Raw genomic sequence first — 26,367 nt, 5'->3', positions numbered from 1 at the left:
GTGTGGATTGCACTCTCAGCAAATTTGCGGATGATACTAAACTGGGAGGAGTGGTAGATACGCTGGAGGGGAGGGATAGGATACAGAAGGACCTAGACAAATTGGAGGATTGGGCCAAAAGAAATCTAATGAGGTTCAATAAGGATAAGTGCAGGGTCCTGCACTTAGGATGGAAGAATCCAATGCACCGCTACAGACTAGGGACCGAATGGCTCGGCAGCAGTTCTGCGGAAAAGGACCTAGGGGTGACAGTGGACGAGAAGCTGGATATGAGTCAGCAGTGTGCCCTTGTTGCCAAGAAGGCCAATGGCATTTTGGGATGTATAAGTAGGGGCATAGCGAGCAGATTGAGGGACGTGATCGTTCCCCTCTATTCGACACTGGTGAGGCCTCATCTGGAGTACTGTGTCCAGTTTTGGGCCCCACACTACAGGAAGGATGTGGATAAATTGGAAAGAGTACAACGAAGGGCAACGAAAATGATTAGGGGTCTAGAGCACATGACTTATGAGGAGAGGCTGAGGGAGCTGGGATTGTTTAGTCTGCAGAAGAGAAGAATGAGGGGGGATTTGATAGCTGCTTTCAACTACCTGAAAGGGGGTTTCAAAGAGGATGGCTCTAGACTGTTCTCAATGGTAGCAGATGACAGAACGAGGAGTAATGGTCTCAAGTTGCAATGGGGGAGGTTTAGATTGGATATTAGGAAAAACTTTTTCACTAAGAGGGTGGTGAAACACTGGAATGCGTTACCTAGGGAGGTGGTAGAATCTCCTTCCTTAGAGGTTTTTAAGGTCAGGCTTGACAAAGCCCTGGCTGGGATGATTTAACTGGGACTTGGTCCTGCTTTGAGCAGGGGGTTGGACTAGATGACCTTCTGGGGTCCCTTCCAACCCTGATATTCTATGATTCTATGATTCTTACAGCTGCTTGCCTCTTACATCCATTAGTTTTATCTTGGTAAATCTGCTGTACTATTGTGTCTTAGATGGAAAATAACTTCTTGCTGTAGGATCATGTAGAGTTAAGCAACTGGTTCAAACTGACAACGGCAAGGCAATCCAGAGTCAAGGTTGCCACTTAATTCTCCCTTCACTCTGTTGTGTCTAGCTGTTTCAGGGGTCTTAAAAGAGTGATCTCTCTTGATCACTGCTTGATCCAGGAACAAAGGGGTTGAGTTATGGACAGTACTCCTACCTCTGAATTTACATGCTTCTGTCAGCCTTAGTTATACACTTTGGGCCAGAGTCTGCTCTCATTTACACCATGATAAATGTTACGGAGATCTGAATCTGATCTATGGTGTTACTTTAAACATTATTTCAGCATTTAATTCTCTTTGGGCTTGTTTAAAGTGAGTTTGAAAAAATAATAGTGATTCAACATAGTGTATAATTCTGAGCATCTTGATACTGGAAAGATGTCGGTAAATGGGAGGGAATTCAGAGAACAACAACAAAATTGATTAAAGGGCTGGAGGGCTTGATTCACTAGGCAAGATAAAAAGAACAAAGTATATACCAGTAGTATTACTATAAAGTGGTTAAGGGGAGGGTGGATGGGAACACGATGCAAGCATTTGAGGAGCGTTCTGCAAATAGCATTGTGGGAGAAGAATACCTGAGGGTGGTCCAAGGGCATAATAGCCCCAGTTCAGGAAGGCATTGCTATTCAGGAAGGGCACTTAAAGTCAATGGGATTAAACCACATGCTTCAAATTCAGCATATGCTTAAGTGCTTTCCTGAATGGGGGCTCATAACCATGAGCAAAGGATAAAACTAATCAATGAGAAATTTAGGCTCAATATTAAACCATGACTTACATCAGGATTTGGACTATTCTTCCAAATAGAACTGGTTGAAAAAATTCAAGTTTCGACAATTTTTGAACAAAAAAAATTGTGATCAACTCCCTCTCAATGGGTGGTGACGAAAGCCCCATTGCTTGGGACATTTAAAACTAGCCAGGGAAGAGCTCCAGAAGCCACACAGTATCTTTCAGGAGAAAAAGGCTGGACAAAACAACTTAAATAGGTTTTTTCCATTTCTAATTTCTGTGGGCCAAATCCTCAAATAATTTCTTACTCTGATAAAACTCCCATAGAATTCAGTAGGAGATTTGCCTGAGTAAGTTCTTGGTAAAAATTGAGGGTCTGATCCTGTCACCTGTACTTTGAATAATACTGTACTCTGATTCTGCTGCCTTTTTTTAAAATGAATAGTTCTTACCTGCACAAGCACTCTCATTGAAGGCAACATGAATGAGCATAGCAGAATCTCATTGATTTCAATCTGGCCTTGAGGATTTGGCCAGTGATTCCATTATATCTCTTAGTAACTTTGTCAGTGGAAATGAATTAAATACTCAGGCCTGGCCTACACACAAAGTTGCATTGGTTTAACTAAAGAGGTATTCCAGCTGACTTAGTGCAATTTTGTATGTGGACACTCTTAAATTGATGCAAACCTGGCTTATACTGGTTAAGTTAGCTCCTGTGACAAGCTATACAGACAGAACCAGTTTTAAACTGATGTGTCCACACAGGGATTTGCATTGGTTTAACTAAACACGTTTCATTAAACTAGTGCAAATTTGTGTGTAGACAAATCCTCTCTTTTCCCTGGCAGTCATATTAGGCTGGTGAGTCCTTTAGACCCGATCTAATACAAATGGAATTTTTACCATGCAAATCTTATTACCTAACGTGCCAATGAAACTAATGGGATTTGGAGTAGAAAAAATCCTCTGGATGTGACACGGAGTTTGGAATATAAACACACAGCAAAAAATGTAAGGAAATGGAGCTGCTATTGCATAGGCTTAGTTTTGACTTAAGGAAGGGCCTGATTCTGTGAACCCCTGATTTCAGTAGCAGCAGAGGGATGCTCAGTACGAGGTGAGAGATACTGAGTACTACACAGGCTGCAGACATACCAATACTTGTCTCATTTGTTTCAAAATGCATTTGGGGGAAAAAGCAGGAATAAAAATACACCAAATGCGCCACTTCAAGGACAAACATCCAGAGGAATTTATATTTTTCCAAGGGGAACCATTTTTGCTGAGGAAGTCGGCAGAAAGCATCAGGAACACAAGATATATTTGGATGTGTTTTGACAATCTCTAGATCAAAAATGGCTGAACCTATTCAGATGAAATTTTGTTAAAATAAAAAAAACCCCAAAAAACCCATGGCTGCTGGCGGTGAACCTGTGTGGCATGTCTTGGGCTAAGTACACTGCAGATAGATGCGTTGTCAACCCCTGCAAAGCAAGTTAGCAACAGAAATACTGCAGTTCTTTTAACTATATCAGTGCTACAGATGTGGATGTAACACAGCATAAACAACAGAAGGTCAAATCTCGCTGTCCATACGCAGGCAAAATTCCTATTGACTTTGCTGGGAGTTTGTCTTGTGGAAAGCTGGGTGGGGATTAGGCCTCAATCACATTTTTGAAAAACCCAATACATTAAGTCCTTTTGATGGTTCAGACTGTTATTTGGTTTTCTTTCACCATGGAAGACCAGGTATAATAAATAATACCTTTTTAAAAAATTAAATTAAATGAAACAATAAAAGACACTTCAGAAAAGTGGAGGAAAGAAGAGAAGGTCAGAGAGAAACAACTGAATTTCGATGTTCATTTTTGTGGAGTTGATGGTTATTATTCCCAAAGAAAATAATGTCCTTTTTTGATTTGCTTTTAACATTCTGCCCTTGGCATCTGTTCCATCCATTGTGGACTAACCTAGATCGTGTTCTGACAATGGGTTAAAGCGAGCACTTAGTGAAGAGCATTCTCTACTTAATTACTTTTCTTTCTTCTGGAAGCTATTTTTTTATAATCACATGTTAATTGTGCATTAGCAGGCCTTTCCGATTAGTTGAAAACATAATGAAACCTTTGTAAACAACAGAGAGAATGAGAGAGAGAGGGTGGGGATAGAGAAAGGGAAGAGAGAGAGGTGTGCAGTGGAGGCAGTGCTGCTGGAGGGGAGTTTTTAAAGCCAGCAATAATATTAGGTGTCTAGATGTCATACAGTTTTGTACCTGGAAATTTGTTCTTTGAGTGACATCTTTCCTTGGCCAAATTAATCAGTTTACTTTACAAGAGATTAAATGTATGGTGATGCAAATTGCTGTCAATTTCCAAAAGCAAGGCAGCAAATACACCAAGTTGGAAAGTTGTGTAGGACTGCAGCTGTTGCCTAACAAGTCAGTGCTGTTCTTAACGTGCATTCAGAATCCCCGTTTGGTTTTTTGTTCTTTTGTTTTTCCTTCTTCCATCCTTAGATGGAAATATAGTGGTTGAGTTTCTTACTGATCTTTCAGTGTTCTAGATTTCTTCCTGTTCTACGATTTATGCCCGTTTGTTTTCAACAGCTTGTTTTTGCTTTCCTGGTGCCCCCAAATCTCGCTCAGGTCAGTGGAAATTTTGGTTGTGCAAGGAATGTAGGATTGGACATCGATCTGTAGCAGGCTAGGAGATATCAGGAACCACTAAATTGTCTGTGCTGTCACATGAAGATCATTCTTAGTGCCTGATTCTTGAAGTTGCTGAGCATACCCAACTTTTATTGACTTTGATGAATCAGCAGAATCAGGCCTTTTCACTGAGTTGTTTCCTCTCTCTCTCTCTCTGTCTCTCTCTCATATTTTTCCTGAAAAACTGTGCCTTAGACATAATTCACATTGGTTGTTTTTAAAGGGACCATCCTCCATTTGCAGTCCTCAGTTTTGAAGGGGCAGAAATTCCTCCCCCATCCCTTTCTGGTATTGCTTTAAAGTACTACGCTTACAGGGATTTTGCAGCTCTCCGTGTGTTATTAGAAAACGTGTGGCTGGGACAGTTAAAATGGGAGTGCTACTGTGTGCAAAAGCAATATTCACTGTAAGCTATCCAAGGAAATCCTGCCAAGGCAGTATATGAACAGCAGCCAAACAAAACACAGGCGCCTTTCCAGTGAAAACCAGCACACTTCTGCAAATAGAGTAAAAATTGACTTTCTGATTTGGAGTGTTTCTACAACTAAGAAGAATTACTACAGTGATTGTTCTAAAAATATTTTTAGGCAGCACATTCTCAGAGGGTTTGGGATACTTAGCATTCTTTAATTGTGATTCTCTTAGGTGATCAATCTGGATTGTATAGAAATAAAATATGACGTTTGTAGGGTTTGGAGGTTTTTTAAGCCTGAATGGGCATATTTTTTCTGCAGTGCTATAACAGCATAAAACAGCAATTTTAAGGAGCAGAAATTGTATTTTTTATCTTTGCACTTCAGGAAATATATTTGTCTATTAATCTTTTGCAGCTACGCTCACACGGATCTAGAGCAGCCCCCAAATCCCAGCCTCTGTGGCTGAACCCTTTTTTGTAGTTTGTAGTATTTTATAGCATTTTCCCCTTAATAGTTATACTTCTCATGTTTCTACTCATTCTGCTTTTTTGTTCATTCAGCCTGGGCTTTTCCTTTACAGGACTTAGAATTTTATAGGAGCAACTTTACTATAAGATGCGACTGTAGGGATTCTGGCATTCAAATAATTTCCATAATGATGGAAATTGACTGGGATTCCACAAGTTTGTTTATTGCCAAGAATAAATAATGCATGTGTTCTTTTTTTTAAAACTGTTTTGCTAGTCTCAGCTACAGTTCCTGCAAAGTCTTAATAATGACACTTAAAAGTGGAGTCAATTTATCTAAACTGGGCAAAAGAAATAAGAGAGACCTGCAGAGCATTTTTTCTCCCTTCTAACAACCCCTCCACCCGCATAATAGTGTAGTAAAAAAAAGACAGCAAAATTTGTCAGGGACTGATATTCAGCTAGTGCATTTCCTGTTTTTCAACATGTGCATTTACTGAAGAAACAAAAAGTGTAACAGAGATGATCCAAATTAACCCTTAGTGTAACTTCAACTGATGTCTTTGGGCTTTTTTGCTGGGATGAAGTTGGTCTTGTATTCTTAACTAACTGCCATGTAGCAGGCCAGATTTATCCCTGCACTGAAGTCAATGGCCTGAGAATAGCAAATCCCAGTAAGAAAAAAGCCTGATCCAAAGCCCATTGAATCAATGGAAAGACTCTCACTGACTTCAGTGGACAGTGGATCAGGCCCTTAAAAATAAACAATTTTTTTGGCCCTTTGAAAGTAACTAATTGAATTTAGGATAGTATTTTTATTCTTAACAAATATTAATTTATCCAAGTTTCCCTGGCCAAACTCACAAAATAAACTTTCTACCACTAGATAGCTCGATCCTGAAATCCTTACTTTGGCAAAACTTCCTCTGGAGTGAATAGACAGGGTATAGACTGCAGGATCAGACCCCACATGTTCGAAAGGATAATAGAAAAGACTAAGGAGGCCCTTCTAGTGCCTTGTGCTTTTCAGCATCCTCCCCTTTGGGAGTATTGCAACCATGTTCACAGTGAGAAAAATGAAGATTAAAAAGTCATCATTCCAACCATGAATATAAAGATTGCTACCCACTGTGTTCAAATTAGAACATTTAATTTGTGTGACATATGTCATATCCAGTCACAGTAATAGTGTTCTGCATCTTTAAACGTTGACTCATAACAGTGGAACCAGGTGAGGTCTGGCCCCAGGTGCTGGCTTGTGCATGCATTGCTGAACAATTTTCAAGGCATGTAGATTGGATGGTTGTAGAAGAAAAGAAAAAAACAGCTTTTTTCCCCTAAATATTTGGGTGGGTTTATCACAACAGTGGGAAGCTGACAGACAGCACATCGATGTAATTCAGTTCTAACTTGGAGCCCTTTTCTGACCTTCCTGAACTGGGCCTCCTTTTTGTACAGAGCCCCAGTTATTCCAACCCTGGTGATTGGTTTGGTGATATAGACAGCTGAGACCATGGAACTCATTTCACTTGTGTCCCTTCCATATTGAAACGCTGAGTTAACTATCATTCATGGAGAGGGCCCTAGTAGACTTGCCAGGGTAAAGAGTAAGGACTGAGGAATGGGAATTTGCAGGCACAATTCCCAGTATCACTTACCACTGCTACACAACTAGTCCATATATTGTTATTATAAAATCGCCCAATAGAGAAGGATTGTGCACTAATTATTTCCAGTATAAAACCAAAGATTTCATTTAACTATTTCACTTTCAAAACCAGTGGGCAAGCATATTTGTGCCTTCAACCGTTTTTTCTCCATCATTTTTCCACCCCATTTTTTGCCCCCATGGCTTTACACCCTTGGTGGCTACCCCGCTTGCCCCGCCCTGTTTACGGCTCTCTCCTGGCGCACTCCCATTTAAGTCAATAGGGTTGCATCAGGGTAAATTAGAAGAGAATTTGGCTTGTGATCTGGGATGAAGGTGTGTGGTTTCTAATTCCAGTCAGAGCAGTTTGATATAGCAAAAATTACCAATACACGAGGAGGGTTTTATTCAGAGACATCTGTAGGTTGGCAGCTGTGCCAGTCATGTCAATTCTGTTAAATAACTGAAGCTATGAACTCGAGAATGTTAGCGTTTTTGTTGGTGACAGTGTTGTGAATATTGGTGCACTATGACAGATTTTATTTTTTTCCAAGCAGATTTGGGGGGTGTAACACACGCACGTGTGGGGGGTTAGAGGGAAGGCTGGTCTCATTTTTTTTAAAAACACCTCCTTAGCATTTTGCATATATCAGCATCCTAGCAGACTGGTTTGCTAATCACACTAGAAGATCCACTTTAAATTCAGGAATACTGAAACTTTGAAACTGTAACATTTTGACTGGTGAGAATGACCAGTCTTCTTTTCTATTTTGCAGTGAGCTAGTTGAAGGAAGCTGGCATTGTCACACAGTGAAAGCTCTGCAGAAGTGCCGCAGGTTTTTCATATGGAAATGTGAAATAATGGGGTGATTAAATAGAGCTGTATATTAAAGTACATCTGACATTAGAATTAGCATAATGTGCTCTAGCCCTAGGCTGAGTACTTTATTTGCCATCTGCGTCGGACCAAAATCCCCTGGGGAAGCGCTAAAATATTCTGAATAAACTCAGCCCGAGTTCTTATTGAGAGTAAAATACCATTTGTGGCACGTCGTATTGATTCGTCTTAATTGCGGTGCAGAAAAGAACATTCAGTTGCTGATGACTTTTGTACTCTGTGACAAGTCGGCTGGAGTTATTCTAACACTGCAGTTGGTTAACCTGAACAGACTGTCATGCTCGGAGAAGGAGAAAATCTTATTTTCAGCAGCATAAACTGCAGTATCATCTCTCTGCTTTACTCCTTCTTATCTTGATGCATCATCCCTTTTTATTTGTAAGAGTACAGACATCAACTAAAAATAAAAATGGGACTTAGTTCAGTCAGTCCAAGGAAATTCAAATTCTTACCCCCCCCACATCCTCTTTAAAAAAAAATATCCAGAAACATCTGACCAGCTTTCATCTAAGCGAGTGAAAATCAGTGGAACTTGTCCTTGAGGATACATCGCCAGAACCATTAGTTCAAGAGATTTATTCTGTATATTTTATAAAAGCCAAGGTTTCTCCTGTGCTTAAGCCCATGGTCTTAGTCTGTTGTAGTGGTTTGATTTTTGTTAACTCTCCACTCAAATAGGTTGCTGAATACCTTTGAAAAAGTGCTTATAGCATGCACAAAAGATAAATATTTCATCTGAAAGAAAATACTTTGATGCTTCATGCAATTCTGTAACATTCATAAGGTCCAGTTTTTACCCTATAATTGCCTATCATTATACACAATTTACATATTCAAACATTCTCTACAAACCTTAGTCTAGCATGTTTTTATTACAAATTCAGATCAAGGGAATAACCTTTAACTTCAGAGACAAATGAGACAAATTTACAAGTGTATGTCTGCTGTTTTCTTGTGTTTTATAAATCCCTGTAGACCTGAACACTTTTGCTATAACGCCACTCAGAACAATATACATATATTACTACTTGTTTGTAGTGCTTCAGTAATGAGTCCCCTTTGTATTAGATAACCTATATAATTCAGTATCTAGGCTCTCCATAACGTCAATTATCTCCTCATAGCTAAATGTACATTCCATTAAAACAAGATTTACAGCCCTTATAATACTTCTTAGGATTGAACATGGAAATTTTGTGGATTTAAAGAAGCAGAGATGGGAGTTAGCATTTGTTAAAGAAGTAATGAATTAAAATAAAAGTGCTATTTCATTTACTAGCTATGAATAGATACCTAATACCCTAAAGAGATAGCTACAATAAAATAGACACAAGCACTGAAAGAAAAAAAATATAAAATTTGTTTTCATCCTTTGGCTTATTTTATTGTCTCCTAATTTACTCTTTATTTTTCCATTAAACGACATGGACAATTTCCTTTATGTCTCCCTTCAAGTTCCTGATCAGGTTTCTGGCCTCACAATTGCTGCCTGAAAGATCAGAAAATGGCACCTCAGAAAATTCTGCTGAGAAAAAAAGAACGCTTGCCAGTTTTCAAACAAAGCTACTGTATAGGAAACAGATTTAAAGGGAAGCTGCTGGCATATTTCATATGTTGTAGAAAAGACTGACATTATTTCAAATGTATTTGAATGCCTTATGCAAAAAAAAAGCCCTAAAAATGTCCTTGAGAAGTACAGTGGTTTTTCATGAATGCTATAAATGGGATCCTATATATATACCGCCATACCATAGATACGCCCAATAGCCTTTTCATCTCACTAATGGGTACATTTTCCCACCCAATGTTAAGGTACTGATGATTTTCACTATTTTATAGGCCATGTTTCTAATGCATCCATCCATCCACTCTCTGTTAACTGTTATATAAGGTTCATAGAACCTACCTAAAAGAAGCAAAACTGTTTAGATGCTGTGTATATGGAGTCAGTTGAAACTGTTGTATCACAAAGGGCTAATTTAAAAGTTAGCTCATTCACTATTGATCTCTCAATATTGATTTTCCTGTCCTCTTCTTACCTTTCGCACCTCTCCCTTTCTCTGTTTTATAAATTGCTTTGTATTTTAGAGTTTAACACCAATTAGAAGAATGTGTCCAGAGATGACTAACGTGCTCTCCTCTTCTATTTTATGCAGTGCTTTCCATTCAGGGAACATTGTATTGTGAGGTCCAATTTGCTATGCATTTTTTCTTTTTTTCCACTACATAGGAGGGGAAAAGTGTTTCTTACTCTTAAAAGTGCTGAGCATCCACCTTCTGTGAACCTCAGGCCTCTCCAAGGTGTGCACCCAGAAACCGAGGCTCCCAAAATCAGAGGTCACTTTTGAAATTTGAGATCTGGATGTATAACACTGCTATAATGTGGTGTGATAAAAATTAAGCTGAAATGTACAGCTAATGGCTTAATGTACTGGCCCCTGGATGTGCAGACTTGAAGTTTGATTAGGGCACAACTGAAAATGAGTTGTTGGACACACAGCCCTGTCTCTAGCAGAGATTTGTCTACATCTATCAAGAGACAACATGCACCGACCCATATTACACATGGCTCTAGTCTGAGCTGTTAGCCACTGATTTTTTTTATGAGTGTTAAATTTCATCAAACATATTCAACAATTTTTGGGAAAAAAAGTTTAATGAAAAAAACAACAACTCTGTTCATTTGTTCAATCTGGGCCAGATTATGATCTGTGTTGTGCCAGTCTAACTTAGCCTCTGTGATGGAGGTAAATGGAATTACTTTGGATTTATATCCCTGCAAGTGAAAGCAGACTCTGGCTCAGTGTATGCTAGTGTACAGTAAGCTTTACATCACTAGTTCTCCTTAGGATTCTTGTACTCTGTTCCTATTGACTGCAGCAGGAGATGTACATGAGTATCTGAGCATAACTTGGCCCAAAGTGACAGCTAAGATGCGTGACTGGCAGTTGGTCTTTTTGATTTTCCCTGTGTTGGGTAAAAGAGTTTATTTGGCAAGAAGATAACGTTTATTATTGATTGCAATACAGATGCTTTGATGTCCCGCTGAACATTTGCTCAGTGAGGATCCGACCCAATGCCTTTTGAAATCAATGGAGAACTCCAGTTGACTTCAGTGAGCATAAAGAGTAGGCCCTATTTGTGGACCAGCTCTTAACCCTGCTGAAGACAATATTTTGCTACTGGCTTCAGTGTGGGAAGGATTTGGCTATACATTAAAATATTAGTATATATTGGAGCAAGAAGTCATGAAATCAGTTAGTGGTATTGTAAATTTTCCACGTGGGAGAAACAAATTCTCTTCTGAATATTTTCTCATTAATTAAAGGCCATGTTGGAGATGGGGGAGCCTTAACAGAGTTGGAGAATACTCAGGAAGTATGAAAGCTTATCTGAAGCCTTTCCAATCACAGCAGAGCAATTATTATTATTAATCATGTTTATTAGGGCAGTGCCTAACAACCAACCAATAATGGGGCTAGGCGCTGTACACAGAGTAGTAAACTAGGCAAGACAGATGCAGGATGGAAAAAAAGGAGTATAATATGCACAAGCAGAGTGAACAATGTCATAACAGCAAACGTCATGTTAGTTCCATTTATTTTTTTAGGGGGAGGGATTTAATTAGGATGGTGGAAACTAATGGAAAGAAAAAGACAAGTGAAGGGAGAGGGGATATAGAAGGGAAGGGAAGTGAGGACAGGACAAGGATATAGAAGGTTGGAGGGTAAGTGTGGAGTGAAGTTGAAATAAAGAGACTGCCATGGATGGGGATGGAGAGCAAACAGCCCTTGCCTTCTTTCTGTACGCATTCCCATTATTTCCCCTCCCACCTCCCAAATCAATTAGATCCTTCTCCATCCCCAATTCTTCCCTTCACCTGACCTCATTCCAAAATTCCCCCTTCCCAGATTCCAGGAGGCTCCTTGGACACTCATTCCTGCTCTCTTTCTCCTTTACCTTCAATTCTTTCTCTCTGACCTTCCAACAGGCACCTGTTTAAATCCCTAGGTGCAGTGGGATGAGTGGTCTCTCAGGCACTCTTTGCCTTATCAAGGCCAGCCAATGTAATCCCAGGTTTTGAGGCTACCTTGTGACAGTGACACCCCAGAATTCATATCCTCCTGCTCTTAAGCCGAGATCTCACATGACTGAAGACAGCTCCTGGCTCAAGAGAATGCTAACTCTGATGTGCTCTGAGGTGGATTTTAGCAAAGCAGGTAGGTTAGTTGTGAGTCAGGAGAGGGAATGAATATTTATCAGAGTTGGGAACTGAGTGGTTCAGGAAAGTAATAATCAGGTCTGGAGACATTCTACCTAAGTCATAAGAGGCCAATATTTTCTGCCATCTGATTGTTGATTTGTTGTCTGTGTGAAATGCATTGGTAGTCTTAGTCCTGTTTTCAATAGACAAGTGTCAGTTTCACAGGAAACATAAATGCTCAATAGGCAATGCATGATTTGAATGGACATGAAGGCTATTGTCTAGTAACACCCAATGAGCCATCCCTTCAGAACAAGGCTGACATTGGCTGGGTTATGTAGGGAAGTATGCACTCTACTAGTAGTCTATGGATGGACCAAAGATTTAGGGGTTGTGTCATTTCATCAACTTTCACTGGCATCAAACTGAGCTATTATTAAAGAAATGTAAAAGTCAGTAGTTCAGTCTTTGTTTAAAAATTTGGGGTTCAGTTTAAAGCACTGGGTGGTGGTGCTTTGGAATGGGAGATCTAGGTCCAAGTCTTGGCTTTCCCACATATCACGTCTCGGACATTGAAAAAACCTCTCAGTGCCTCAGTTGCCCTTCTGGCAAACAGAGGTTAAAATACTTCCTTACCTCACAGGGATATTGTGAGAAGAAATTCATTAATTTGTGAGGTGCTCACATAGTATGGTGATGAGGTCAAAAAATTAAGTAGATAAATATTCTAGCTTGCTTTGGATAGCTTAATTAATGGCACAGTTTGTGAAACTATTTCAGGTAGAAAAGACACTAGGGGCAAAATCTTGCTCTTGGATCCATATCACAAATCTCTTTGGAATGTTCCATAGAGCTGGCATGTGGGTGATGCAACAGAGATTCCCACTGTGGATCCTGGGAAGGATTTGGTCCCAGCCTCGATGTTCTGTCAAACGTTATGTACCCATAGATCTTGTTCACCATGAAACACTAAATCTTTTTAGTATTTAATGTCCTTCTCTTTAATGTCAGCTGGTCTTATAAGGAGACTTGTTAAACCACTGCTTTCAATTATGGCATTTTAATTTAATAATAATTCAATTAAAGGTGTATTTTTATTGAGCATCTACACTACCTTTATAGGTATTATTAGAGTAACCAGCATAATAAGAAAGAGTAATTATTTAAATGCTCATTAAAAAATCAAGTGGCAGAGGGCAAAAGTAACACTGGTGGAATGATTGTAGGAACCGGATACATGTCTGTTTCTGAGTGTTACAGTTAATGGTGTCCTTTCTTTAAAGCTTGCAAATTTCTACTTTTCCTGAACTTCTAAAGCTGCAGTAAAGCAGCATTAAAATTCCTTACGTTTTTATTGCTGCTGTCATAACTTTGTAAAGCATACCAGAAACATTACCTAGAATATATTGCTAGAGGTAAAGAATAGCAGTAGTTATATGAACCCAACTTTGTGTATGCCACAGTCCTAGTGAGGGTCATGGGTGGCTGATTAAAGGGGGGAGTTTATTTTCTTGTTACAGCTAATGGAATTATTCAGTACTGCTGAGAAGAGGGTTCGTAAGGCAGAAAATGTCTTTGTAGCCCAAACAGAAAACAATGAATTCTCTCAAGTTCTGATCACACTATGATTATTATTTAATATGGCATAGAATATTTTAAGGCGTTTAGGGGGAAATTCACCTCTGCTGCTGATGGCTCAAGGTTGAGCCTACATAGGGAGGGTGTGAACTGATTGCACGGGGAGGGCCTCTACATCACAAAAAAAAGTTATTAATTGGTTACAAATAGGCCTGCAGAGAACCGGTAAGGGGATCCATGATTATGAAAATGCATTGGAGCAGCTGACCCACAAAATCTAGTTGCTCTAGCATTGAGCTGGGCATTAAGCAGAAGTTCAGATGGGTGGAATTTACTTCACCTACCTGTCTACTAGGTGCCCAATGTAAAACCAGACTTTTATGGCTGGGGAGGGGGAAAGGAAACTGAATTTAGCTCTGTTTTTTACCATTTATTAAAAAGAAAAAAAGTCTTGTTATTGTTTTGACATTTTGAATGAAACGTAATCAGTCACGTAGCAAGGGAGGGAACAAATGTTAATATTTCTGGCAAAGACCACCTTTAGCTATAATATGCAGAAAAGACAGAAGTGTTCAATAAATTCACGGTCTATAATTACCTACTCAGGGGAGGGGATATCTGATACTAGAGAGCTCTTTAATCTAACAGACAAAGGCATAACAAGATCCAGTGGCTGGAAATTGAACTCAGAAAAGTTCAAACTGGAAATAAGATACAATTTTTTAATATTGAGGATAATCAACATTTGGAACAGATTACCAAGAGATTTGGTAGATTCTGCATCACTTGGAGTCCTTAAATCAAAATTGGCCCTCCTTTTAAAAGATATCATCTAGCACTGAACTCTGTGGCCTACTTTATGCATGACGTGAGACTGGAGATCATAGCAGTCCTTTTTGGCCTTAAAATCTATATATCTGTGAATCTATAAACATAGTCCCCGGTCATGTTACTTTCTATAGGTGCCCATCTTATGTTCTGGGTTCTCATCCCACCATATAAATTGCAGCATGGGGGACTGATCTTCTCATCATAAATAAATACCCACCAATTCATAAGGATAATAAAATAAACTCAAACCCTCCTTCTCTTCCCCAAAAGCCATTGAAATCAGAAACGTTGTCTGCTTAAAGATGATCGTGTCATGTCCACATTCTTGAAATGTGTTCATTCAGGCCCCATTCAATAAAGCACATAGCATATGCTTAACTTTAAGCACATGAGTAATCCCATGCCCGTTCAATGAAGCAGTTAAACATATGCTTAAATTTCATTGACTTCAGTGGGATTACTCATGTGGCTTAAAATTAAGCATGTGTTTAAGAGATAGTGCATGGCATAGCCACTGTAGCAAGTTGTTATAAAGTGGTTATTTAACTTCAGTGAAGTGGTTAAGAGACTATGCCATATATCAAAAGTAGCCTTATAACAAAGGGTTTTACAGTGTAGGTGCACTGCATTATTAAATATACGAATCATTTTTGAGAAATACATGACTGTTCCTGGGTATGTTTAAAATATTTAGCAAGTTTTAGACTATAAAAATGTTCGGAGTGGATCTTCAAAGACTTTTTGACATTGTTCTGTACTTAAAAGTGAGCATCTACACTGCTCAGGGCAACTTCTAGGCAAGATAACCATGAAGTGATAATATGGAAATGAACATTTTATTTTATTTTTTAAAAAAGAGGCATCTAGGGAGAGCCTTTGAGGCTTGTGAAAGTTTAAAAAACAGAAAAGAAAAAGCTGTCAGAGCCGTGGTAGTCAGGTAGCCTGCAGTCAGTTTTGCCATTGTGTAGGGGTCTCCTGAACAGAAGAGTTTAGGGCATAAAAGTGAAATAAGACAAAAAGAGAGAATACTGTTTCTGTTATGACTGATATCTCATAAATCTTGTCTCAGCAATAAACACTAATTTATTGTTTGAAAGAAAACTAAAAAGGAGTCGGGGAGAAGGAACTTTCCTCACTTGAATTTCACAGAGGTGAAGTTTTGGAGAACAAAACAAAACATCTGAACTTCATATAACATGTAGTAGCAAGCTCCGAGCCAGCTGCCATTTTGAGGCTAATTTTTTTAATCAGCCATTTCAGTTTTAGATTAGCCTTGATCCTCAGCCTGCCCAAGAATTCTTTTTCTTCCATATGTGCCTTTTCTAAAGTAAACTTTTTTTTTAACCGACAGCAGATTTTTTGTTTTTGTTTGGATTTTGTCAGTTCTTGTACTAGATGAGCAAGCTTTTAAGAACACACACACATGCACGTGCACATGCACACAAAATTAAAAATAGAATAAAATGTAATGCACAATGTGACTTTTAAAAATGAAAGAATCGAACAGCTGTGGGTAATAAATTGATTAATTAGAGTGGATAAAATGGAGGTGAAGGGTGCAGAGCACTCTTTATTTTGAAGATACATGACCTTGTAAGACACTGCACTTCGTTTGCTATTAGATCTCACTTGAGAAAGGGCTTTATTAAAATCCATTCTAGGGTGAGCTGAGGTAAAACATATTGTTAAAAAAAGATTTTGACAGAATATGTTATATACTTCAGTGTGCTTCAGTGATTTCTGTCACTTTTTATACTACACATGTTGCTGTTCAAGAAAAGTTAAAAGTCTAGACATTTTCATCATATTTCTATAAGAAACAGAAATTTAAATAGTTGAAGTAATAATGGGAGCATTTAATGTTGCTTCGACTTCAGAGTTGACATAAAACCCTATAACTGCCTCATCGCTAATTAGATTTTAAAGGATACAGTATCTGCTCCATTTGGTGTGTGCATGCAGCTTTTATTAATGTCAATAGGAATTATGTATGCATGTTAGAAGGAGAATATAGCCCCCGCACTTTTATTTACAATAGCTATTGTTACAGATTAATCACAAAAGTTTAGCATATTACTCCAAGTTATCTCCCCTCTGAGCACAAAATAAGAACCTGTGGAAAAAGATCATGTCAATCAAACAAAAGTGTATTCCACTCCAGGTTTGTTTTTTATAAAGGGCCTGATTCTACCACCTTGACTCACATGAATAAGCTATTAAAATCAGTAGCAGTGCTTGTGGTGTAAGGAACTACTCCCCCATAAATAATCTAATGAATATATAGTTTAAAATAGGCTTATTTATGTAAGTCAAGGTGGTAGAATCAGATATAATTTTCTCTATTCTCCCTTTATGTAGGCACTCAGATGCTATGATGATAAGGCCAGATAGATAGGTGAATAGATAGATATCCCCCATTTTCCCTCTGTCTAAGCTTTTCTCATCAGCAGCTATTTCTGGAAGCTTAGAACAGTGGAATCAGAATCAGTGGCAGTTATTCTTCTCATGGTGTATTTTGGCTTAAGTTTTCTTGGTCCCTATAGGTATGTCTAAACTGCAGTTAAACACCTGCAGCTGGCCCGTGTCTGTTAACTAAGGCTCGCTGGGTTTGGGCTGCAGGGCTATAACATTGCAGTGTAGATGTTCAGGCTCGGGCTGGAGCCCAGGCTCTGGGACCACATGAGAAGGGAGCGTCCCAGAGCCTGGGTTCCAATCCGAGCCCAAATGTCTACACTACAGTTTTATAGCCCCGCAGCCAGAGTCACCTGACACAGGCCATGCAAGGGTGCTTTAGTGCAGTGTAGACATACCCTGTGAGTCACTTAGCTTTAAAAAGGCAGTTTTGATAGTACAGTTGATTCACCTATTAACACTTTTGATTTCAAACATAAAGGTTGAGCAACAGGCTTCTGCATAACCTAATACTTACAACTGGAAGTGGGTTGTAAAATTTAGATCCAGAGCCAAACTCTTGCAGTTGTTACTAGCTGGGATTTGGTTCAGTTCATTATGCATAGGGCAGGACAGAGGAAGTTCAGTCCTGGTTCTGAACTTCAAAAAATTTATTGCATTTGGATTCAGGGCTCTGGTTTAGGTCCATCACTGCTCAGAATATATTAAGTCATAGAAAGAAATCCAAAAATTCAATTTTAGTTTTTCCATAAAAGGTAGCTACTTTCAAAGACACACTTCTAAAAAAAAGAAAAAAAGAGTACTTGTGGCACCTTAGAGACTAACAAATTTATTAGAGCATAAGCTTTCGTGAGCTACAGCTCACTTCAAATGCATCCGATGAAGTGAGCTGTAGCTCACGAAAGCTTATGCTCTAATAAATTTGTTAGTCTCTAAGGTGCCACAAGTACTCCTTTTCTTTTTGCGAATACAGACTAACACGGCTGCTACTCTGAAACCTGTCATTCTAAAAAAAAAAAAATGTCCTGAAGCATGATTTTCAAGCTGATGTGTGTGTATGCATGTATAGGGGTTAGACTGCTGCGGAAGCACTAAAGGGGAAAAGACCATGCTTTTGAAGATAATAAAAATTTTATATTATGTCCAGGGTTGGAATATTTTAGATAGTAAAATTATGACTGTAGTGCAGACTTGTCTACACCTGTCTTGTATGTAAACTGAATCAGGGTTAAAGGAATGTTTCCCACCTTATACAGTTGTTTAAAGGAGGCTAGAAAGGCAAATAGAGAGCCATGTTTTTGGCTCTGGTTACCATTTCTACGATGGAGGACAGGCTCAGGCTCAGAAATTCTTGGGATCCAGTTCAAGCACTGCCCAATATTTTTTACTGTTAATTGCAACTCTTCTGTCAGCTTTGATTACCGGATATTTCACTTGAGTGGCTTCTTGGTGTTTTGGCAAAGAGAATGTCAAAGGGATACGTTTTCCAAGATCCTGTTGACTTTAATGGGAATTGTGCAGATAAATACCCACATACTGCTTTAAAAATTTCGGGGACAGCATGATTGAAGCATGTATACATTAAATACAGCAAAGATCTGGGGTGATTGCTGAGTAAAATGTATACAAATATAAAATTAAAGACTGAACATGATATCACAACCATAAAACAGATCTACGTACTACATCACATTTTCTTTTGACTTTATACATAGCATTAGATGCCTTGAAACAAATATTTTTACATGGAATAAATGTGTGAAGCAAGTTTTGTCCCTATATGCCAAAAATCAAGGTTTTATATGATATAGTATATAAAGATATACACAGAAGGCAAGTATGTGTAATGTATATCATACATATTCAATGAATAAACATGTTGGATGAGTAAATACGCTGGGCAACATTTTATATCAATCAATACATTGCAATTAAATCCCCTTTCAGAAATTCCAAGGACTAAATCTGTTAACAAAATAAAGTACATGCCAATGGTATTTAAATATTCTCCACTGTATTATTTTTTGAGTGTTCTCTCTGTTTTTCTTTTTTAGGTAAAGATGAGCCTTCAAGCTATATTTGCACAACATGCAAGCAGCCTTTTAATAGCGCTTGGTTCTTGCTTCAGCATGCCCAGAACACACATGGATTCCGCATCTACCTGGAAACCAGCCCTTCAAACAGTTCCCTTACTCCACGCATCACCATCCCTCCTCCTCTGGGACCAGAGACTGTTGCACAGTCCCCGCTGATGAATTTCCTTGGAGACAACAACCCTTTTAGTCTTTTGCGGATGACGGGCCCCATCCTACGTGATCACCCTGGCTTTGGTGAGGGTCGGCTCCCTAATACACCTCCTCTGTTCAGCCCACCGCCTCGTCATCATCTGGATCCACATCGCCTTAGTGCCGAAGAAATGGGGTTAGTTGCCCAGCATCCCAGTGCCTTTGACAGAGTTATGCGTTTAAACCCCATGGCAATTGAGTCCCCAGCGATGGATTTCTCCAGAAGGCTTCGAGAACTAGCAGGAAACAATTCTACCCCTCCTCCAGTCTCACCGAATCGCACCAACCCTATGCATCGCTTGTTGAATCCTTTCCAGCCTAGTCCTAAATCACCTTTTTTGAGCACCCCGCCATTGCCACCGATGCCCCCAAGCAGCACTACGCCGCCGCAGCCTCAGGCAAAGAGTAAGTCCTGTGAATTCTGTGGGAAAACATTCAAGTTCCAGAGTAATCTTATCGTGCACCGACGCAGTCATACAGGAGAAAAGCCCTACAAATGTCAACTCTGCGATCATGCTTGCTCCCAGGCCAGCAAGCTAAAACGTCATATGAAAACACATATGCACAAAGCTGGCTCCATGACAGGCAGGTCAGATGATGGACTCTCCACCACAAGTTCTCCTGAGCCAGGCACAAGTGAGCTCACTGGAGAGGGACTAAAATCCAGTGAGACAGATTTCAGGAATGAGAGTGATCCCTCCCTGGGCCATGACAATGAAGAAGAGGAAGAAGAAGAGGAGGAGGAAGAGGAGCTTGAAAACGAGAGCAGGCCAGAGTCAAGCTTCAGCATGGACTCAGAGCTAAGTCGTAACCGAGAGAACGGTTCCAAATCGCTACCAGATGAAAAATCCCTTGTCCTTGGAAAAGTTATAGAGAATGTAAGTCTCGGTGCCATCCAGCAATACAATGACATGCTAGCTGAAAAACAGAAGAGGAGTAGCTTCATGAAAAGGTCTTCTGATCAGCGAGACCTGTGTCCTCGAGACCTCTGTCAGAGAGACACAGGCGATGAAGACTCAGTGGCAGGAGAACTTGACCGCACTGAGGAAGGGACAGTCAATGGAAGAAACTTTGGCCCAGGTGAACCCTTCCCAGGCTTGTTCCCTCGCAAGCCAACACCTATCACGAGCCCCAGTTTAAACAACTCTTCTAAAAGGATAAAAATAGAGAAAGATTTGGACTTACCACCAGCAACAATAATACCTTCTGAAAATGTTTACTCCCAATGGCTGGTAGGATATGCAGCATCAAGGCACTTCATGAAGGATCCGTTTCTAGGATTCACAGACTCCCGACAATCCCCCTTTGCAACTTCTTCTGAGCATTCTTCAGAGAACGGAAGCCTGCGTTTCTCCACTCCACCAGGTGACATGCTGGATGGGGGTCTCTCAGGGCGCAGTGGGACAGCGAGCGGAGGCAGCACTCCCCACATCAGTGGACCTGGTCCCGGTCGACCCAGTTCAAAGGAAGGGCGGAGGAGCGATACATGCGAGTACTGTGGCAAGGTCTTTAAGAACTGCAGCAACTTAACGGTGCATCGCCGGAGCCACACGGGAGAGCGGCCTTACAAATGCGAGCTCTGCAACTATGCATGTGCCCAGAGCAGTAAGCTGACACGTCATATGAAAACGCATGGCCAGATAGGGAAGGAGGTCTACCGCTGCGACATTTGCCAGATGCCCTTCAGTGTTTACAGCACCCTGGAGAAACACATGAAAAAGTGGCATGGAGAACATTTGCTGACAAATGACGTCAAAATTGAGCAGGCAGAAAGAAGCTAAGACCCCCACTGGGTTAAATCAGGGGTCTAGGTAACATTTAATTTGTACAGTTTAACTATTGCCAACTGAGAAAAGCTGACCTAACTTGCCTCCGTAAACATAACTTAGCATAACTATAGTAGGTGCCAGACCTTGGCACTTAAATATAACCTGTGTCTACAAAGTTCTATTAAACCTGAGGGTTGATTAAGGCAGTAAAATTGTGGAGCCTTTTAACTGTGCAATAATTTCTGTATTTATTGGGTTTTTGTAATTTTTTGGCATGTGCAGGTACTTTTTTTTATTCTTTCTGTTTAAATTTCTTTTAAAATTTTGTTGGGTATCCCTTTTTAATTTTACCCAGTAGTAGCCTGAGATTACTTGCATTGTAGGGGGAGAGGCATATCTTTTTAAATTATAATTTTGGGGCCGCTGCTTTGTTGAAATTTAAGCTAAGCATGTGTAATTTCTTGTGAAGAAGCCAACATTTTAACTGAATTCTTTCTCTTCTTCTTCTTCTTCTTCTTCTTCTTTCTTTTTTGTAAAATAACCTTGGAGATTAGGGAAAATAAAATTGTACAGCGGATAACAATCTTTAAAATTAGCACTTTCTTTTGGAATTGGATCTGATATGTAGCACTGACAATGTCGCTAAAGATAGAGGCCTTTTCTATGTAGACTTCAACATTAAAGTTATGTCAACTAAAAAGACATGGGTGCAGGTATTCTCTGAAGGCAGCTACATTGAACAAAGCAATAGCATTCTTAATTGTGGATTATTATCAGATAGTTTATTAGGGTTATTAATGATATGTACTGAGATGCCGCCATTTTGTCACTTGTTCCTGGTTCAGTAATTAAGATAACCGAAAGAATCCTCATAGTTGTAATAAAAGCTCTTTTAAGGTATTGTAGCATTTTCTTCACCTTGGATGAACGAAATGCCATTCTTTTAGTTTACCACACACACACACACACACACACACAAAACTAACTGAGTTTGGGATATATGTACAAACCCCTTACTTAGCTCAGTAGTATACTGCAACTAGAATCGCTGTAATTAAGGCAATTGTAACTAGAGCTGATTGGTACTTTCTCAATCTGATAGAATAGAATTTATAAGGTATTTGGATGGCGAGTAGAAAATATCAGGATTATCTCATATAATGCACAACAATGTTATTGTAAGGAAGGGGAAAATTAATCATAATACCTGTATTGGCCTGATTCTGCTCCCACTGAAGTCAATGAGTGGTTTCTCATTGATTTAATTGGGAGCAGGAGCAAGCCCCATAATGAGCAAAGCATTGTAAGAAAAGAATGCAGCTGCTCTGTTTTCCAATTGTTTTATTTTTTAGTATATTAGGACTAATGATAACAAAGAGTGGACAATTAAGGTTAGACATTTTGATTATGTTGACCCGCACTTTAAAACTTTTGTTTGTGTTTAAGAGAAAATGGCTTCTGAACAAGAAATTACAGCATATTCTTCTCCTTGGCCCAAAGGTGGGTTAAACTGTAAGGGAACAGCTGAGATTAAGTGTCAGTGTTGCTAAGCATGGCATTCACAATACTGGCACTATAAAGAAAAATAAAATAAAAATAATTTATTGGACAGTTTTTCTACTGCCATTCAATTTGACGTGAGTGCCTTGAAAACTGATCTTCCTATCTGAGTCTCTTGAGACAAATGCAAAACGTTTTTGTGAAATGAAAAGACTTTTAAAAAAGTAAAACAAGAAAAGTACATTCTTTAAGGGGAAAAAAAAGAGCCACATTTACTTAAAAAAAATTACTGGTTGAAGATAGTGGACATGAAAATGCCATAAGACCCAATCAAATGAAGATGCATACCCAGCACAACTTCGGACATCCATTAGCTGAATTATTCTCAGCTTTTTTTTTTTTCAGGACAACGCTGCTTAGGAAATGGAATGGAAATGATTTACTGCTGAATTAAAACTCATATGACACAAATTACAAGTTATCATTGAATGAGAAAAAACAATTCAGGAACAATGGCTAATTTTTTTTAAAAGTTAAATTTAGTGCACTCTGTCTTAAAATACGTTTACAGTATTGAATACATACAAGGGTAAAAAAAATTGTGTGTATGTGTGTTTGAGCAATCTTTTTTTTTTTCAAAGTTTGCTTAATAGGTTATTAAAAAATGCCATGATGGCCATGTGTATATTGTTTTCTTTTGGTGACGGGGTTTTAGTATATATTATATATATTAAAATTTCTTGATTACTGTAAAAGTGGACCAGTATTTGTAATAATGGAGAATGCTTGGGCATTTTACAAAACCAGAAAGAAAAAACAAAAAAACAAAAAACAACAAAAAAAACACCTTTTCTTTTTTCCTTGAAAATGTTGCAGTAAAATTTAAATGGTGGGTCTATAAATTTGTTCTTGTCACTGTAACTGTAAAGTCTTGAGTTTTAGTAAAAATTTTTCTGCCTTGGGTGTTGAATTTTTATTTCAAAAATGTATAGAAACTTGTATTTGGGGATTAAAAGGTGATTGCTACACCATGTAGAAAAAGTATGTAGAAAAAAGTGCTTAATATTGTTATTGCTTTGCAGAAAAAAATCACGTTTCTGACCTATACCTATTTTTCTCTTCCCCCCCCCCTTCTGGAATGGATATTGATATTGGTTGATTCATATGATGTAGGCACTCGCTGTATTTTTACTGAAGCTTGTAATTTTTTAACTGTACGCTTGTCCTTTTAAAGGGATTTAATGTACCTTTTTGTTAGTGAATTTGGAAATAAAAATAAAAACAAACAAACAGGCTGCCAATAATATATTTTTTTAATTTGGCAGGATAAAATATTGCAAAAAAAATTTGTATGTTAAGTCCTTATTGTACAGGAAGAAAAGGGGGGGGAGGGGTTGTTAGACGACCTTTAAGTAAAAGAAACAAAACAAAATAATTAAGTGCTTTTTTAATTTCATTTTATTTTATTTTATTTTTTTGTTCACAAATGATTTTAGTTGTATATATTTTTTTTTGTCAGAAATGGCCTACAAAAAAAAGTGCTGTTCCCACAGGGCTCTAATATCTTCAAAGTTGCCTGGGCCCCTTGCATCAAGGTTTTACCAGGTATGGGTGAACCAGGCTGAATGGTTATTACCTATTCATGATAAGGGAAATTCAGTTTTTGTAAAGATGTTTGAAGTAACATTCCACAGATTCCCCTTCTAGAGAGAGAGAGAGGAGATTTTTTTCTCCCTTGCAAATGATTAGCTGTTTATAGCATCTTCTCTACCACCACTGCCTCCCACTCACTTCCCTAACTCCTGCCCTCCAGAATAAAGTAATTTTACTCTTTAAAAGCTGTTACATCTGCTTTGACACAGGTAAAGTGACCTGCTCTTGGTACAATTGTAATTTGGATTGAAGTAAAATTGGTCCAGGCACAGCCTTCGTTTTCCCTGTCAGAACAGGACCTATTCCATGTACAGGTCTTGCCAGTCCATGTTATTATCTGCTTTGCTGCTGTACTCCTAATTGTACATTCCATAAATTTCTGAATGTTTGAGGGACTGGGATGAAATTCTGTGCCTTTTGATTTCTCTTTTCTATTCTCTCTCTCTTTTGGTTGGGAGGGGGACAAGTAGCAGAAGTGGCGATGACATTCTATTGAATATTTTAAGGTGGGAGAGAAGGAGGAAATTGCATTGTTTCAGAAAAAGGTGGTGAAAAAACACCATGCCAAATTCTTCCTTCACTTTCATCTCTGCAATGCAGTTAAAGCCATTGGGGTGGCATGGTTGTAACTGAGAGCAGAATTTGACCCAGCTATCTTGCAGATGTTGCCTTCTTGCTTGACTACACCCTATCCTAAGATTTACCTATTGGTGAAGTTTTGATTTCAGTGACGATGGTGTAAATCAGGATTAATTCATAAGATTTACTCCTGATTTATACCAGTGTAACTGAGATCGGAATCTGGCCCCTTAAAGATGTATACTACTTTATAGTGAAAACTCTAATCTTTGTTACACTGGTGTAAATCTGGAGTAACCTCATGGAATTTAGTGGAGTACCCCTGAATACACACCAGTCTAATGAAGATCAGCATTGAATCCTAGGTTTCCAGTCTAAGACCAATTCCTTGAAAGAAAAAAAACATCAACTTTTATTTTAAAGCAAATTGCTTGGGAGCACCACTAGTCCTATTGTTTCTTACTAAGGTAGTTAAACCAGCAGTTGTCTAATCGTGTGACTTAAATCATTCATAAACCAACAGTAAGTCACCCAAAAAGCACAAGGAATGTGTTTCTACAGACTGTAGTGACAATGGAGACCCTCTGCTTCCTGTTTAGGAGAATCATACTTTACTAGGCCATAAGCACAATATTACATAGACATACAGTAGCTATTATGCTGCCATATTTATATTCACAATTCAGTTTAACATTTTATTAAGTTGAAATTTATTACTTCCAGTGCCCACTTCTGTTTCCATTGAAGTCAATAGCAAAACTTCAGTTAACTTCTATGGGAGCAGGAGTGGGCCTGTAATCTCATTTTTGGGAAGGAAAATATCTATATGAAAAAAAGGGGTCAAAAATCAGCATTTCATCCCAGTCCTGAGTACAAGACAGTCCAAGGTTTTGTTTATCACAAGCAAACTCATTTTTATGGTGCTCTTTGTATTTTAGAACTGCAAAGCAAAGTAATGTTGATTTAAGTTGTTTGCATTTGTACCGGCAAGGCAAAATATTTTTATTACCTTTTTCTATTACTTATTGTATGAGCTTTTGTTGTTTACTTGGAGGTTTTGTCTTTTACTACAAGTTTGGAACTATTTATTATTGCTTGGTATTTGTGCTCTGTTTAAAAAACAAGAGCACTTTTTTTTTATTATTGATAAAATGTTGAGATGGCTGGAGGTCATTTCAATATGGCTTAGTGAAATATTTATTGTTCCTTTTATTCTCTGTACAAGATTTTTGGCCTCTTTTTTCCCTTATTGTCACAATGTTGAGTTCAGCATGTGTCTACCATTTCATTTGTACGCTCGTTCAAAACAACGTTTGTTCCAGTTTCAAGTTATAAAAATAAATTGGACATTTGACTTGATCTCCAAATCTTGTTTTTCCTGTTTATTTTAAATTTGGGAGGACCTGAAAAACTGAGGATCATTATGGTTCATTAGACTTATGGAATATCTTTGAATCAGTTCAGTTAGGTATCAATTCAGGAAAGCGTCCCTATTCAGGAAGGGCATTTTAGCACTTGTTTAATTTTAAGCATGTGCTTAAATCCCACTAAAGCCAATGAGACTTGAGTGTATACTTAAAGTAAGGCATGTGCTTAAGGGCTTTCCTGAATTGGAGCCTTAAGCAATGCAAGCTGGAGCAATA

General features: G+C 38.7%; 1 protein-coding gene across 7 annotated transcripts in view; it reads left to right on the top strand.

Annotated features, from left to right (window-relative positions):
* Positions 1-26,091, top strand: part of BCL11B (BAF chromatin remodeling complex subunit BCL11B) — a 105,060-nt gene extending 78,969 nt beyond the window's left edge. For all 7 annotated transcript variants that reach the window (XM_038407441.2, XM_038407445.2, XM_038407444.2 and 4 more), the window contains one exon: positions 18,993-26,091. In XM_038407441.2, coding sequence (XP_038263369.1) covers positions 18,993-21,004 — 2,012 coding nt within the window. In that variant the 3' untranslated portion in view covers positions 21,005-26,091. The remainder of the gene's footprint in view (positions 1-18,992) is intronic.
* The last annotated feature ends 276 nt before the right edge of the window (positions 26,092-26,367 follow it).

The sequence above is a fragment of the Dermochelys coriacea genome, chromosome 6 (genome assembly GCF_009764565.3).
Source record: "Dermochelys coriacea isolate rDerCor1 chromosome 6, rDerCor1.pri.v4, whole genome shotgun sequence".
In the NCBI taxonomy this organism is placed as follows: domain Eukaryota; kingdom Metazoa; phylum Chordata; order Testudines; family Dermochelyidae; genus Dermochelys; species Dermochelys coriacea.
This window is presented reverse-complemented; position numbering and strand designations above follow the sequence as displayed.